Source organism: Aptenodytes patagonicus, chromosome 3 (assembly GCF_965638725.1).
Source record: "Aptenodytes patagonicus chromosome 3, bAptPat1.pri.cur, whole genome shotgun sequence".
NCBI classification, from domain to species: Eukaryota; Metazoa; Chordata; class Aves; order Sphenisciformes; family Spheniscidae; genus Aptenodytes; species Aptenodytes patagonicus.
This window is the reverse complement of record NC_134951.1, coordinates 62,154,394-62,170,026: the sequence shown is the minus strand read 5'-3', so window position 1 is coordinate 62,170,026 and position 15,633 is coordinate 62,154,394. Positions and strand designations below refer to the sequence as shown.

Genomic DNA, 15,633 nt, shown 5'->3' with positions numbered 1-15,633 from the left:
CACTGGGGTGGGGAAATCTTAGATAGTTAGACACCAAACAACAAGACCCTAAACCAAGCAGGCACTAGCTAAGGAGTCAATATGTATTTTGTTATTTGGACAAGTTTTGCATCATCAGAAACAGTACATAGGTTCTGGTATCTTTAAATTATCTAAAAGACATCTGGAGTCCTGAGCGTAAGCACCTGCACAGTTTTATCTAAGCAGTAAGCCTGCCAACTAGAGTCAGGTGCTCAGAGCTAAGCATTTCCAGACATGAACCTGTCAAAGCACGTACTGAAGAACAGCTGATGCACAAAACAAGAATAACAAATGATGAAAGTCTATTCGCAGAAGGGTGGATACATTTTTTAAATCAGAACATGTTATCCTACAGTACTGACAATAATAAAACTCCTGCAGAAAACCTCCATGAACACCCTGAGACATACACGTCAAAAACTTTCATAATTTACCCTCTCGGTTTGCTACTGGTGAATTTGGCAGCTCTGGCTCTGAACTCCACATACAGTGTTTTAAAAAAATTCAGGTGTTGCTTGAGAATCTCAATCATTAGCATTATGAACGCAGTACTGAAACCCTGCTGTGTTATTAGTGCAAGCACCGTGCAGACACAGCAGTCTGACTGTATCTCCTGTCATTTAAAATAGCTCTTCCAACTGACAAGAAATGTACTAAAAACACTTGCTCGCCATTTGCTCGTGTCTTCATTAAGAATTTGCTTCACCTTCATTTAGCATCTCTTTTAACAGTATTAGGTGACAGAAGCAGCAAGAAGAAAAAGGAGACCTGGATGTAATATTCCCTGGTCTCAATGCCACAGGAGAGGCACTTAGCATGTCCCAAAACAAAAAAAACAAAACCAATAAACAATGTGCTTCACTGTACTTACGTCAGAGCTACATATTATTTCCAAAAGCTAAAAAAGTAGCACTCTAAAAATGAAGTAACAGGATTGAATACAGTTTACCTGTACTGCCAGACCCGCAAAGGCATTTAGTATTTACTTGCGCACCAAATTACACTTTGGAATCAATGGGAATTTAGGCATCTAGGCATCTCTGCGGATGGGATTCTTGCTTCCAAGAAAAGCATATGCAACTTTCACAAGTAACTGTAAGTTCAAAGATCTCTTTCACACTATTAAGTGGCTTGCTCAGGATGAATAGTTTACCAAAAACTGAGGAGAAAAAGGAAAAGACCAAAACCAGAACGGTCCCTTAAATCACTACCCAATTTATTTTAAAGAAACGTGTGGCGATTTTACAAAAGCTTTAACTCTCATCATAAAATACTCAAGTGTGATAGAAATAAGGATCAAATGCTGAATAGCACAAACTTTTCATGAATGCCATAGCTACTATTTTACACAATATAATCAAGAATGCAAGCTTACCTTGAATTCTTTCACCTTTTCCATGGTTATCAGGCGCCTTGATGTGTGGCTGGAAAGCATCTGCTCACAGTTGCTAATAAGTTTCAGGCACGGGTGGCGGGGAATGATCTCTTCTGTGTATCTGGAAGAAATAAACATTCATAGAGCTGTAAGCTCATGAACTGGAACACTTGCATCTGAAACAGAATTCATACAGATTCTTCACAAAATGGCTTACACTAAAAAGTTGCTATGCATTTTAATCTGATTAAAGAAATTCACGTATTGGTGCTCCAGAGTTTTTACATCATATATTCTAATCATCTTGTGACGTAAAATGTGTAGAATAAATTAAAGCCTCACAGTAAACAGACACACACACACATTTTCTACATGTATTTACATGATGTTACATACAGATGAAGTTGCTAAGCCACTATCCATCGTATTTGAGAAGTCGTGGCAGTCCGGTGAAGTTCCCACTCACTGGAAAAGGGGAAACATAACCCCCATTTTTAAAAAGGGAAAAAAGGAAGGCCCGGGGAACTACAGGCCAGTCAGTCTCACGTCTGTGCCTGGGAAGATCATGGAACAGATCCTCCTGGAAGCTATGCTAAGGCACATGGAGGACAGGGAGGTGATTCGAGACAGCCAGCACGGCTTCACCAAGGGCAAGTCCTGCCTGACTAACGTAGTGGCCTTCTATGATGGAGTGACTACATCAGTGGACACAGGAAGGGCTACAGATGTCGTCTATCTGGACCTCCGTAGGGCCTTTGACATGGTCCCCCACAACATCCTTCTCTCTAAACTGGAGAGGTATGGATTTGATGGGTGGACTGTCCAGTGGGTGAGGAATTGGTTAGATGGTCGCATCCAGAGGGTAGTGGTCAATGGCTCAATGTCCAGATGGAGACTGGTGACAAGTGGCATCCCACAAGGGTCTGTATTGGGACCGGTACTGTTTAATACCTTCATCAATGACATAGACAGTGGGATCAAGTGCACCGTCAGCAAGTTTGCAGATGACACCAAGATGAGTCGTGCAGTCGACACGCCAGAGGGACGGGATGCCATCCAGAGGGACCTGGGCAAGCTGGAGAAGTGGGCCCGTGTGAACCTCATGAGGTTTAACAAGGCCAAGGGCAAGGTCCTGCACCTGGGTCGGGGCAACCCCCAGTATCAATCCAGGCTGGGGGATGAAGGCATTGAGAGCAGCCCTGCCGAGAAGGACTTGGGGGTACTGGTGGATGAAAAGCTGGACATGAGCCAGCAATGTGCGCTGGCAGCCCAGAAGGCCAACTGTATCCTGGGCTGCATCAAAAGAAGCGTGGCCAGCAGGTCGAGGGAGGTGATTCTGCCCCTCTACTCTGCTCTGGTGAGACCCCACCTGGAGTACTGCGTCCAGCTCTGGAGCCCTCAGCATAAGAAAGACACGGACCTGTTGGAGCAGGTCCAGAAGAGGGCCACAAAAATGATCAGGGGGATGGAACACCTCTCCTATGAAGGAAGGCTGAGAGAGTTGGGGTTGTTCAGCCTAGAGAAGAGAAGGCTTCGGGGAGACCTTACTGCAGCCTATCAGAACTTAAAGGGGGCTTATAAAAAAGATGGCGGCAGACTTTTGAGCAGGGCCTGTTGCAACAGGACAAGGGGGAATGGCTTTAAACTAAAGGGGGGTAGGTTGAGACTAGATATAAGGAAGAAATTTTTTACGCTGAGGGTGGTGAAGCACTGGCACAGGTTGCCCAGAGAGGTGGTGGCTGCCCCATCCCTGGAAACATTCAAGGTGGGGTTGGACGGGGCTCTGAGCAACCTGATCGAGTTGAAGATGTCCCTGCCCACGGCAGGGGGGTTGGACTAGATGACCTTCAGAGGTCCCTTCCAACCCAAACTATTCTATGATTGTATGTTAATGTATGCACACAGGCCTGCCTGTATCATTTCAAGTAGAAAATACCTCAGCCAATCAGGAGTAATAACTTAGCCAATCAGGAGCTGTGATTTTAAAAATGTATTCCACAGTCAACACATACAACGTTGCAGGAACAAGAGACTTAACTCTGTCTCCCTAAAAGGAGACAATTACATTTCGATTCCAAATTGTATTAAACCAGCTCTTATCAGACAGTGACATTCCTGGACTTCAGAATTTGGTGTTACAAATGTATCATATTGTAATTACTTCTTCTAAAGGGAAGAAAAAAAATCCATTATCTTTTAACATCAGATGGTAGCAACACTGGGTTGCAATTAAATCCTGTCTATGGAAGCAAACAGTTACAGTGTTTTAAATGCCCCATCTCATAAGCATACTATTTTCTGTAGAAACAGCTTTCTCTAGACTGTTTTCAATCCTTCTATTTCTCCAAATGCTGAAAGAGGAATGTAAGGATTTAAAAGCTTTGCATAGGACTAGAGGAGCAAGAAGTATTGACCTAGCTAATAAAACAGATATGAAATCAGACATCCTTCCTATATACTGAAATATAGATCAGCCATTTAGTCTTAGTTTTTGTAATAAGCTTTCCTATAATAGTTACTACAACATAATACAGAAAATGGTATATGGTATTGCCAGTGACTATGATTTCATATAAAACGCTTGCTCTCATGATTCCCCAATGCTTGGGGGTCAACAGAAATCGGACATTAAAAAGCAGAACTAAACAACTTTCACACCTATCACTTCAACTTAAAAGATACAAAGGAGGAGCTTTATATTTTTCCTGTAAAGAAGTGGATTTTCTGAATGCACTTTACAAAGTAAATGTATTGTTCTGGGAGAAAGAGAAGTCAAATCCAACACAACTCAAAATAGGATCCATGTAGGTGCTGATGGAAATCTTGACGTTTCTTAAAGATAACAGTGAGCTGTTGAACAAATAAGACAATACCAAACACAGACTTGTAAATAGGAAGTATTTAAGTAGAAGAATAATAAGTACAAACAGTACTGCCTCTTTGCATTGTTCCAAAACTTCCAGATCGCAAACCAACATTTCAGTCACTTCTCGTGTGAAATCAAGTCACCACTTCTGCTAGGTGAAGTCAAAACGTGCTTTTGACAAAGAAGAATCAAATTAATTCTCAATTGTTTTTTCTATTACACAAGACTTTTGATGCATCTAGTACCACCAAACTGCCTCCCTCTCTTACAAGGTAGGCACTCTGCCACAACATCTTAAAAGTTTCTCTTCATAACCATATAAAAGTCTGACTGCAAAGGAATTAAAAGAATTCAGACTCGACAATGATTTCAATGTCAGATTGAAAGAGTAAACTTTGGAGTGAGATGCTATCTTGCAGAGGGAGAGATTATTATCACTTTGTTAAAAAGCCTTGTCTGTTAGCATTAATGCATATATTTCTACATTCTTTCAGGTAAAACTCAGAACGTTATCAAATAAGAAATATAGTAGCAGTGGTTTTAACAGACATCCATTTTAATCCAGTTTTGCTTTTAATTTAAGGAAATACACAAGGATCTCAAATAACACATGAACCTGATGGCAGGTGTTGCCAAGGGATACTTGATAGCACAACATATTAGTAGACAGTATCTTATCTTCCCCCCACATACTTGCTTTAACATTTGTTCCTGTGTTCATCATTACAGCTGAAAATAAAGTGACTATACTAATATTCTGTGCTAATATAGTGACTTCAGTAGTTCAACCTTCATTGCATAAAGTCAATTCGTAGTAGTAAGTACAAATTTACTTTTTAAGAGGCAACCCAACTAGAGCTTGAGAGCGCTGACCTCCCCAAAACAGCAACTAAAGTAGAACCAGAATGTGCAGTTCATAGTTATCTAATACTGCTGTACTGAGGAAGCATGCTCTCACCAATGTTCAATGAGCAGACAAAAAGCTCTGTATCTTGACAAACAGAATAAACTCAGTAATTCCAAACAGAGGTTTATTGACATGGAAATCTAAGAATTCACAACCACACACGGTCTGTCAGGCTTAAGCATGTATTAAGACATTTTGAACAATTAGCTATAATACTGCTAATGGCATTCATTGTTTTGTTTGTGAATAGTCTTACAAGAAAAAAAGCCTAAGATACCAATTCTATCATTAAAAAAAAAAATAAAAATGCAAGCTACTAAGTGCACTCTTCTGTTATGGAAGCATGTAACAGAAATGGCTCCTTTTGATTTCCAAATTTTCAAAACAGCATGTGGTAATTAAATGTAGGACTGTCACAAGCCATTTCCACGGTGAAACCAGGGACAACAACTACTTTATATATCAGTATAGTTTGACTGTACATAGAAACATATGACATTGTAGAAGCTACCTTCAGAGCACATCTACATCTGGAAAATACTTAGAAACAGCTACTGTACATCAACTCCTCACTTTACTACGAAACAGTTTTGGGAAAAAAAACCCAAGCAACAAAACAAAACAACCTCAAAACCTTATCTAAGAGATGCTGAAGTAAGGTATGCAAACAGATGTTTTTCCTTTTAAACCCAGTTCTAATCCCAGGCTGCACTACTGAGCAGACAGCATCCTGCAGTCTCTGCTGGCCTCTCTCGTCCTTAAAAGGGCTGCTCCCCTGCGCTTCCTGCCTCTCACTGACATCTTTTGGTCACTTGACTTCTGGTTTCTCAGAAGAAAGCTGAATTAGTAGTGCCAAACCCCAAAGAGCCAAGAATGTTCTCTTACAGGACCTTGTCATGCACCTCTATCAACCACTCTAGTAGAAACACATATTAATAAGAGCCTGGCTACTATTATCTTAGAAATCTATCTGCACCTTGAAAGTCTAATTTTCTAAGCTTAAACCTCAACCCATTGGACATGCATTTGCAAGGACATGTGAAGGTTTTTTTTCTTTTTGGTAATAATCAGGAATTATCTCCAGCCAAAAACCTTATTTCAAATCTGCTTTCCCTCATACGAAGTTTTAAAATATGAAGACTAAGCATTACTCTTAATTGCTACTACTATGGAAGTTCCAGCTGTACTATGCCCCAAAAGAAAGCACAGCGAGAACGTAGCACCCGTTCTGACATACTACATACCAGAAATCAAGAATACATACTCAGGCCTGTATATCGGCAGCCAGTAAACTAATCTTCCTCCCATCACCAGATATTCTGCTGCAAACTTCAATAGGTCAAAAAAGATGTCACTTAGATGATAACTGGATGAAACGAAGATGTGATTTTCTGTGCTAAACAAAAAATTTACAATTGTAAACATAAAAGCACAGGTAAAACCTGCATTTTTAAGTAAAAAAAAAAAAAACAACCAAACCTAAACACAAAACCCCAAACCACAAAATAGCACTATCTGAGATTTGCAAAACTACCTAGGACAATCCAGGTGTACAACTTCTACTATGAGAAATATGACTTCCCAAATTCCCCTACTGGCTCTTTAGACTATCACCTTTAGTAGCTGTGGAAATCAAAGAATCACAAGCATGTTGGGAACAGTTATTTTGCACAGCATCTTTCTTAAGAGCAATTTACAGTAAAAGGTAGAAGACAAGGAAGGCCGGGCAGTGGAGGAGCCATGTGTTCTCTCTGAAGAGAAAAGAGCAGTGGAAATCCAAGAGAGAAGGTTAAGGTAAAATAGAGGTATTCCATTTTAGACTGATTTTGCAGCTTGCAGGGCCTGAAAAGCACTTTCTGAGAATAGGAAACACAAGGTAATGGTGGCTGACAGAGACGAGAAATAGGATTTGAAATGTGAACACATGCAAATGATAAGCAGGGAGAACAAAACCAAGGGGATTTCAGGAAGTGACGTACTAGTTTTGCAAACAGAACAAAAAGGGCTTTTCTTCTTTAATTATTATTACTATCATTTTTTTAACTGCTGACAGCCAACCAAGAAATAATAAAGATTCTAAAACTGTGACTGGGTTTCCATCAAGACATTTATACTCTACAACAGACAAGACAGCTTACCAACCTTCTTTCAGCTGACTTAACTGTTTCCTTTTGCGAACCCGTTCTGCGAGTAGCTTCTCTGATACCATATGGTGCTACACAAAGCAAATGCATAAGGCAGAGATGAGAACCTCACCCTTTGTCCAAATAACATACACTTATATTATACATACATAACAGTGCACAAACTGTGGCTTATACAAAGTTAAAAAAAAGAAAAGCTTTTACAAAGTAAAAAATCGATAAGGGTCATTTCTTCAAGATCTATTAAAAGTTTCTTCCTCCAAAAGGTTACTTTAAAACTGTTTCAAAGAAAGCCCTTCAGCTGTAAGAGGCTTCTAACAGCCTAGACATTTGCTACACTACAAAGGACAATGCTTTTCTGTTTTGTTCATTAAAAGATATTCCTTACATTTCCAACATGTGACAAATAATCCCATCCTCTTTCGACAGGCATAAACATCTCCCCTATAGCACTTAGCTAACCTTTTTCAAAATTGCATATATTGGAATCTCTTGCCAACACATTACACAAATGGTAATTCTCACACAGAGAGATAAGAAAAGCCAGAGATGGCTTTTTCTCATACGTTTTTTGCACATTGCTAATAGCATAACATACTTATTTCTTGTTCAACACATTTGTTTTTGTGAGACTTGCTTCAGCATCATGGAAGCACCAATATCACCATTTTGTAAACGCAGAAGTTGCGACACAATTTGCAAACTCAGTTCTAAGTCATATTAATGTTTTACATTGTCTTACTGACAAACAGGCCAAATAAAAATTAGCAGGCAACCCACAAAGAAAAGTCACACTCCCTATTTCTAATTAATATGAATGTGTCATCGTAAGAGCCAGCACTAGAGATCAGACATTGCTGTATCAAGGTCTTTTATTTATTCCCTTAGCCTCTACTCCCTCTCATGCATGAATGACAAATGGTGTTAAGTACATAGGTTTCTAAAAAAGCAGAGGATCCTTTCAAACCACTAGTGCTTCTAGTAGTCAAGTGTATCAGAAGTGCATTAAAATTTCTCTTTGGAAGCACTCCAATAAGCACTTAACATAAGTCTCCAGAAGTCCTTCAGAGCTGCATGGCAGACTGCAGTGTGTTGCAGATCAAGTCCTAACAGCAGCATGGACCATTCTGGTAAGAAGTCTCTGTGCATCCATAAAGTTATGCCTTTACTGAATGGGACTTCTTCGAAGGATGATTTTCAGCCATACTGATTTCTACTGGTGAGCATAATATTCTCTCCATGGAAGAAAGTATTATCGCCAGCTTTGTTACACATTTATAACTATCCTTAAAATAAATGCAGAGATGTCAAATGCAGATCCAATTTCCACAGTGCTGCTCTCAACGGTCATCTTTTGTAATATGGAAACTGCAGATCTGAGCACTCATCAAGACATTAAATCAACGTACACAGGCATAGACATAGGCAATAATCTTTTAGTCATTGTTATTAGGCAACAAAAAGCATTAACAAACTTACGATCTGTAATGATTGCATCAAACAGCATCCCTTTTCGCCATATTGGTCTTGAAGAATCAGAAACTAGTGCATCAAGGTAATATTTCTCTAAACCATACTGTCGGAGATTAGCTCTGATATTTTCATCTGGCCCTCTCCATTTCTGGTTCTTTCTGCTTGCCTTGCCTGGGGGAAGGGCGGGGGGCATGGAACGGAAGAAAGCATACTCAACAGCAAACTATTTTATAGGAGAAGCTTTCATACACTCTATCATTTATTTTAAAGGAAAAGAATTAAATGTCACATACAAAACCAGAGTTTATCTCTTGCCTTACTCTACTCACTGTCACAAGTATTTGCGATAAACTTCACAAGTAGCAAGGAATAACGACAATACATGAGAAAAGTTCTGCTGCACCGTCTGCATAGGGTGTCACAGAACACATTTATAAAAATGTTGGTTTGTAAAATGTTCTCACTATCCATCAGTCATAATCCTGTCCAATAAGTCAGATATTCTTACTTCTCTGAAAAACCGCAGTGCAAATTATGGGATTAGACTTCCTGGGTTAGGTTACAAGAAGCTTCCTACATCACAGGCTAAGAAAGCACACAGCTGTTGTAATTATTATTTGGAACTTTGTTTTGGTTTTCATTATTCCTTTTATTAAATATTTCCTGCTTAAAAAATAAGAGAATAGCTTAGCTAGGATACATGTAAATTGGTCAATAAAAATAAGCATGACCAAATAAATCCTGCGAAGATTAACGTTGCTTTAAAATCCGCTAAATATCATTCGCTACCATCAGTACTCTTAGATTCCAGAGAGTAAGATTTCAGTGGCTTAGAAATATGTAACATACCTAATCCATGGATGGTGTTGTAATCTATATCAGTACCACACACATATGCTCCAAAGTGTGCTGAGGAGATTAGAAGGCCACCTATAAAGGGGAGAAAAGGGGAAAAGTATAAACTGCTGTCATAAATGTTATCTGTGTTAGGATTTTTTGCTGAGGAACTTCAGGAGTTTACACCAGTAGGACACTAGACCCAAAGCTAGACCCAAGAAAAAGAAAAAAAAAAAAAGAAGAATTAAAACTACCAACCAGTTAGAATCACTACGCAACTATAATCAGAGATAATAACACTACGTCCCTTGTCTGTTATACCTGATCTTTCTTATCTTGCTATGCCCTATGTCACTCCTTATCTCTGGAGACTGTTCTTAGGAGTTTGTTCATGGTTTTCTGTATTTCAAGGCAACAAGATCCTTTAATCATTACATGAACCAAAACTTTAAATTCTACTTCGCAAACAGCAGAATTTCAAATTGTTGGCAAACAGTTTGAAAAATCACCACCAAACGAATGGCAATTCTACCCTGTCTGTTCTCAAAGTCAGTCTCCTTAACTGTGTCTAAAATCAAACTTGTTGTATAATGTGGCCATTCCCTGGGTAAGAAGCAATGGTCAAGAACCTTGAAAATGTAAATATCTCCAACGTAAACAGCAATATCAAAAAAGTTTCTGTAATTGTTTTGCAGTGTGAAAACTATATACAGATGCATTTTTTTCTGCATGCCGCCTATTTTGTCAGTACGTTTATCAGCGTACTCATCCTGCAATAAAACTAATTTTTTAATCACTACTATTGTGATCTGCTTTCCTAATTAAAAAAACACCTACCAAAAAAAAGCATGTGTGATTGCCCCTTGAAACTGGGCAATGGTTGAGTAGCCCACAGAAAAGAGCAAATGACATTATCTCTTTAACAGCTTCCAAATGAAAAAAAAAGACGTACAGCAGAAGATTACCGAAGAGCTGTGTTGTCGAGTTGTTAATAAGGAGGTATGTAACTAACAGAATGGTTTAAAACAGGTTTAAAACAGTGACTGAGAACAAGGCTGTGAACCCCACACTTCTGATGTCAACTGCTTACGGATACAAACAGTCCTGCTAAAATAAAAGGGGACGATTGCTGCAGGATGAGAGTTGACCAGCACAGGGAACAACGCGCAAGCTGGCTGTGCGGGTGACACCAATTCTCCCATTCACCGGCAGTGTGGAGGAGCACCTCAGGTGGCTGCATTGCCCCACGCCACCCGCTCAGCAACAACAAATCCCTAGCACGCACTGCGTGCACAGGCTAAAGATCCCATCTCAGGGCACTAGAAAGCTCCTACATCATATGCTAATGAACTGTACCAAAACTGAAGGTGAGGGAGAAAGAAGAAAAAAAAAAATCCTCTGTTTTTTCTTGTGAAATGGATCAGGGAAAAGCAAGGTTACTCACCCCAGTGGAGTCACCCATTTCCCTTCTCGGCTGCAATCCCTCAGAACAGATGGGCAGTACCTCCAGAGGGTCAAGACAAATTTAGCTAGCCCTGACCCCAAGTATGGCATACCACCCAGTCCTATAAAAAAAGTAAGAAGAAAGTACTTTGCCCATCTAAGAATGTTTTTAATCACAGGGGAAAAAAAAGTTAGGAAAACATGAACTTACAGCTTTTAATAAGTCTCAGCTGGTACTAGTTCAATTGTGTTCACACAGAAGGTGCATGAATACTTAAATACTCTAATATGGCCAGCCCTTTGACCTACTATATCAAACAGATGTATACAAAGGGTTAATCAGAGAATCATTGTGTCCCCTGATGACTATTAGCAGAATGATGATGGCACAGAACTTCATGCCTTTCTATTGTACACTATTTCCCCCATCTCTTCAGCACAGATGACGGTCCGGTCATACTACTTATCCTCCAGGATGTCAAAGAAAAAATTCCTGTCATTTGCAATTATGCAGTATCACGAATTGACAAAGGGAAAGTAGGGACAAACATCTTCCAAAGGTACGAACAAGCAGCTTACTGAGATAATCAGAACAGACCGTCTAGGAAGAAGTACGAAGTATTCAGGTAAAAGACTTAATTTATTCTTCCAGAAACCTCCAGGCTTCCTTCTGCCCAACACTGAGGAAAGAATATCTAACAGTTTACGGAAGTTACATTTTACAACTCAGAAACAATCCTGGCCTTTCCAATTCTGCTTTACAAAAAAGGGGAATCAAGTCTCCTAAACCAGCCTGGTCAAAAGCAGTTTCCATTCCAAGGACAAAATCCAATTGTCCACTCTTATGCTATTGTGGAAGACTTGTGATTTGGCTCATCCAGCAAAAACAGTTTGTTTCCAACAAGCAAGCACCATTTTGCAAGGCCATTCTAATTTCATACTATTTACCTTTTCAGCATAAAAACCAGGGAAAAACCAAGCCAGGTATTGAAGTTGTACCAATAAAGAAATCTGAACTGCAGTTTCTTCAAAGTACTCCTCAAATCCTCAATGTACGTTCTTTCCAAACCCATCAGCTCAAACCCACTGCATCACTCTCAACTCTGAGCTACACCCCAAAATTCCAGTGGCAGGGCACTGTTGCACTGACAATCTTGAAAATCCTCTGAAGAACCTCAAGATACTATTGAAATTCCCGGGGTTTACTCACCAAAAGTAGGTGCAAAAGCCACTGTTTAGTTGTTAAGTCATAAATACACTTTACTGACAAATGCTGTGCCACCCAGTATCTCCGGTGTCCCTATGCACCTTTAATCTCAAGCCTGTGTATTACAGCTGTCTAATGCAATAAAACCAGGAAAATTGCAATTCAAATCATCAGGCAATTTGGAGAGAATTTTGTATATGTTACATTTTTGAACTGAAACACGACTTAACATTTCTCTTGAATTTCTATAGCTTCACCGCTTCTATGTGATTTTTCTTCCTCTAACTTTACCCTTCCTTTTTTTTCTCTTCAATTTGCACTCCCAAGAGAATGAATGCTCTCAGATAATTTTTTGTGATTTAGGTTTAGCAGATTTTTGTAAAAAGACACAAAACCATAGACACCGAAATGAAACAAACTGCTTGGAGATGAAGCAGAAGAATTTCCTCAACCTTTCAAAGAGTACTACCCATCTGCAAGGAACACAAGCACAAGGAGGACAAAATTTCATAAGATGTTATCATGCATGCAAAAAATCAGGTCGTATATTAACAAAAATTTAAGACAAAAACATACAGTTCACTGAAGCCTTGTGTTTCTGAAAATATCATATTCCTGGTCTGTTTTCTATGGTACAGAGAAGCCACGTGCTAATAAGAATCTGTCCTACTAGTGACCCTGTAGCGTTGTCTTATCTCTCCCTAACTTCTCTGCAGTGATTTCTGCAGTGAATTCTCTCCATCCTCCCATTAATGTAAGTATTTTTAATTGTATGCATCTCGCACATGGTCTTCTGGATCAAAGTTTAGCAAAATCCAGGTCAGAAAGACAGCCTTTGTTATGCTTTTGAAGAAACTACTATAGGTAGCTTAACACAATATACTCTTGTATGATTAAATGGCACAACCTGACACAACAGATCTTCTATTTCACCTACAAAACAGCTGAGTTTCCCTTAGATAAAAAATACTTCTATGCCACACACAGCAATACGTGGAATAAAAGCTCCCCCTCCTGGCTTAACTAAGAAAAGTTCAGCTGGGGGAGAATACATGGTGTGAACAATATTGTCCTGAAGACAAGACATGATGGTACAAGGAACTGATCACTATTGAATGCTATTGACCTAACTATTGCTATGTTATGCTATATGCCCAGAAGTGCCCTCAGCACTCCTCTAAATAGCCACCTCCAAAAATGCTGCTCCTTCTAACATTCTGAAAGTGGCTGCAGGGAGTGCTCTAGCCAAATTTCAGTTCTTAGTCACTTTGGATCTTAAGCAGTCCGTGACACGCATGAACTGGTGTTTAAGCCATGTTACATAAAATAATACAGTGAAGACAGACTTGTCAGAAGTGTAAAATAAACCGTTTACATCTTCTGAAGTTAGCCTCCCTCTCAATTTAACAAAACATTCATTTTATAATCACTACTTTGCTTTTGGTATCATCTCAAATCTCAGTCAACCACCAGAAGCCACTGTGCCAAGTAAAAGTGTGGTGCGAGCAGTAATCTCCCAGTTTTTCCCACCAGTAGAAAAAAAATATATACCTGTTCCAACAAATGGATCATATACAACATCGTTGGGTTTTACTCTCCCATGGTTTGCCATAATGAACGACAGGCAGGCATCCATGCTAGTATTTCCAATAAAGTGTCTCTTTTTTACACTGTAGGACTCGATAAGTTCTCTTTGGCCATCTGCAATCTGTTGAAACATTTAAAACCACTGTCAGGTCTTAAATACAAGATATAAGCAGACAGGCTAACAGACTTGCTTAAGTGACACCATCCAACAAACAGGTAACTCTTCAGTTCATAACACATCACTTTGCTTTCTGCCATCTGAAAATATGACAGACTTCTTTCCAAGCAACAGATATCTTGGTTCAACACCTAGATAAATTCTTCAAGACAGAGGTCAAAAATATACAAACAATTTAGAGGGAAAATTCTTCTGAAGAAATAGCAATTGGAGCAACTTTGCTATTATTCTAGGTATCAGAAAAACAATTCCTGGCATTTCAGAGTTAAAAGAATTTCAAAATGATGAGCAGCAGAAATGCATGTTAACACGTGCATGCACATACACATGCTTATGCTTAAGGTCACACAGAATTTCCATCTTCACTGACTTTTCTGTCACGCTCAAAAACTAAGTTTAGGATAGCACTGACAGATCAGAATTTACTGGAAAAACAAACAAAGACCAAATGCTAACATTTTTACATCAGACTTCCAAAATATGTTGAAGAGGACCAAAGCAGTCTGGAAGCAAACACGTTCAAAAGCTCTTCCAACACTATCCCCCAGCTCCGGTCAACATCAGTTTTCTGGGTAAACAAAATACACTTGCCTATTTTTTTCAGGTTGGTTTACTCCTTTTTAAACACTTCAGGAATCCAGCACAGATGGGACAACAGCTGCAATGTTTTGCAGTATTGTCACAACCCAGGGTGCTTTCACATTAATCACAGGCATGGAGAATATTCACAGGTGCTAAAGGATCACTTGGATCTCTAACTTCTCTGTGCACAGCCCCTGACCATAGCTGTACAACCTCAGCAGTGGTTCTCCCTCCTTCCAGCTGCCCTTGACCCAGGACATTGCAAGCACATATTCCCATCAGTGGCTGGTGTCATTCTGGAAGATGTCCTTTGGGGAGCCACTTCTTCCTCACAAGAAATAAAAGACCAGATCAGATTTCCTCAGGATATCCTAACAATGCAGCAGGTTTGGAGCGCATATACTCAACAGGCTAGAAAGTTTGTAGTAAACACCTCAGATGACAAGCTCCAGACAGTTTTTGAATGTTGCTCCTACTGTACAGCACTGCATTGTCAGTGTCCCGCGGTGGCGAGCATCCACCTGTGGGCTGGACCCCCTGATGTCCAAAGCCTCAGGGATCAGTCTGTGCCCTTCAGGACCACTTGAAACACTTACAGAATGCTCCAGTAGGGCTGATGCAGCTCAGCGGGGCCGCAAGCCATCTACAGTTCCCGTATATCTTTCTTCGTGTTTGAAACAAGCGGCTGCTGCTTTTAGCTCCATCTGAGCCCACAATAATATAATACACCACCATAGCTGTGCAGTCTTACTGCTGTGTTGAGTTCCCTCAGTGGAGGGCAAGATAAGGTGTGTTCCCAGATACAACTTCAATTTTTTCCACCTCTAAATTGCTCAATTAACCTGCTTTTTCCTAGTCACAATAAGGACTTTCAAGACTTGCATCAGTGTATCATGCAGCGACAGATTCAGCCATAATTATATTGTCTGCTTCCATTAAAATTCAACACATTTTTTTACATTTAAATTGAAGAACACTTTCCTGAAAATACAAGCTCATAAGAACTGAAGCAA

The 15,633-nt window shown here is 39.7% G+C and overlaps 1 protein-coding gene across 4 annotated transcripts in view; it reads right to left on the bottom strand.

The window, feature by feature from the left end:
* The window catches only part of TRMT11 (tRNA methyltransferase 11), a 30,334-nt gene that overhangs the window by 6,777 nt on the left and 7,924 nt on the right, over nt 1-15,633 (bottom strand). For 3 of the 4 annotated variants that reach the window (XM_076333540.1, XM_076333544.1, XM_076333543.1), the window contains 6 exons: nt 13,825-13,981; nt 9,636-9,716; nt 8,793-8,957; nt 7,312-7,384; nt 6,434-6,565; nt 1,397-1,517 (listed from right to left, as the gene is read on the bottom strand). In XM_076333540.1, coding sequence (XP_076189655.1) covers nt 1,397-1,517; nt 6,434-6,565; nt 7,312-7,384; nt 8,793-8,957; nt 9,636-9,716; nt 13,825-13,981 — 729 coding nt within the window. The remainder of the gene's footprint in view (nt 1-1,396; nt 1,518-6,433; nt 6,566-7,311; nt 7,385-8,792; nt 8,958-9,635; nt 9,717-13,824; nt 13,982-15,633) is intronic. The other variant, XM_076333542.1, reaches the window with a different exon arrangement.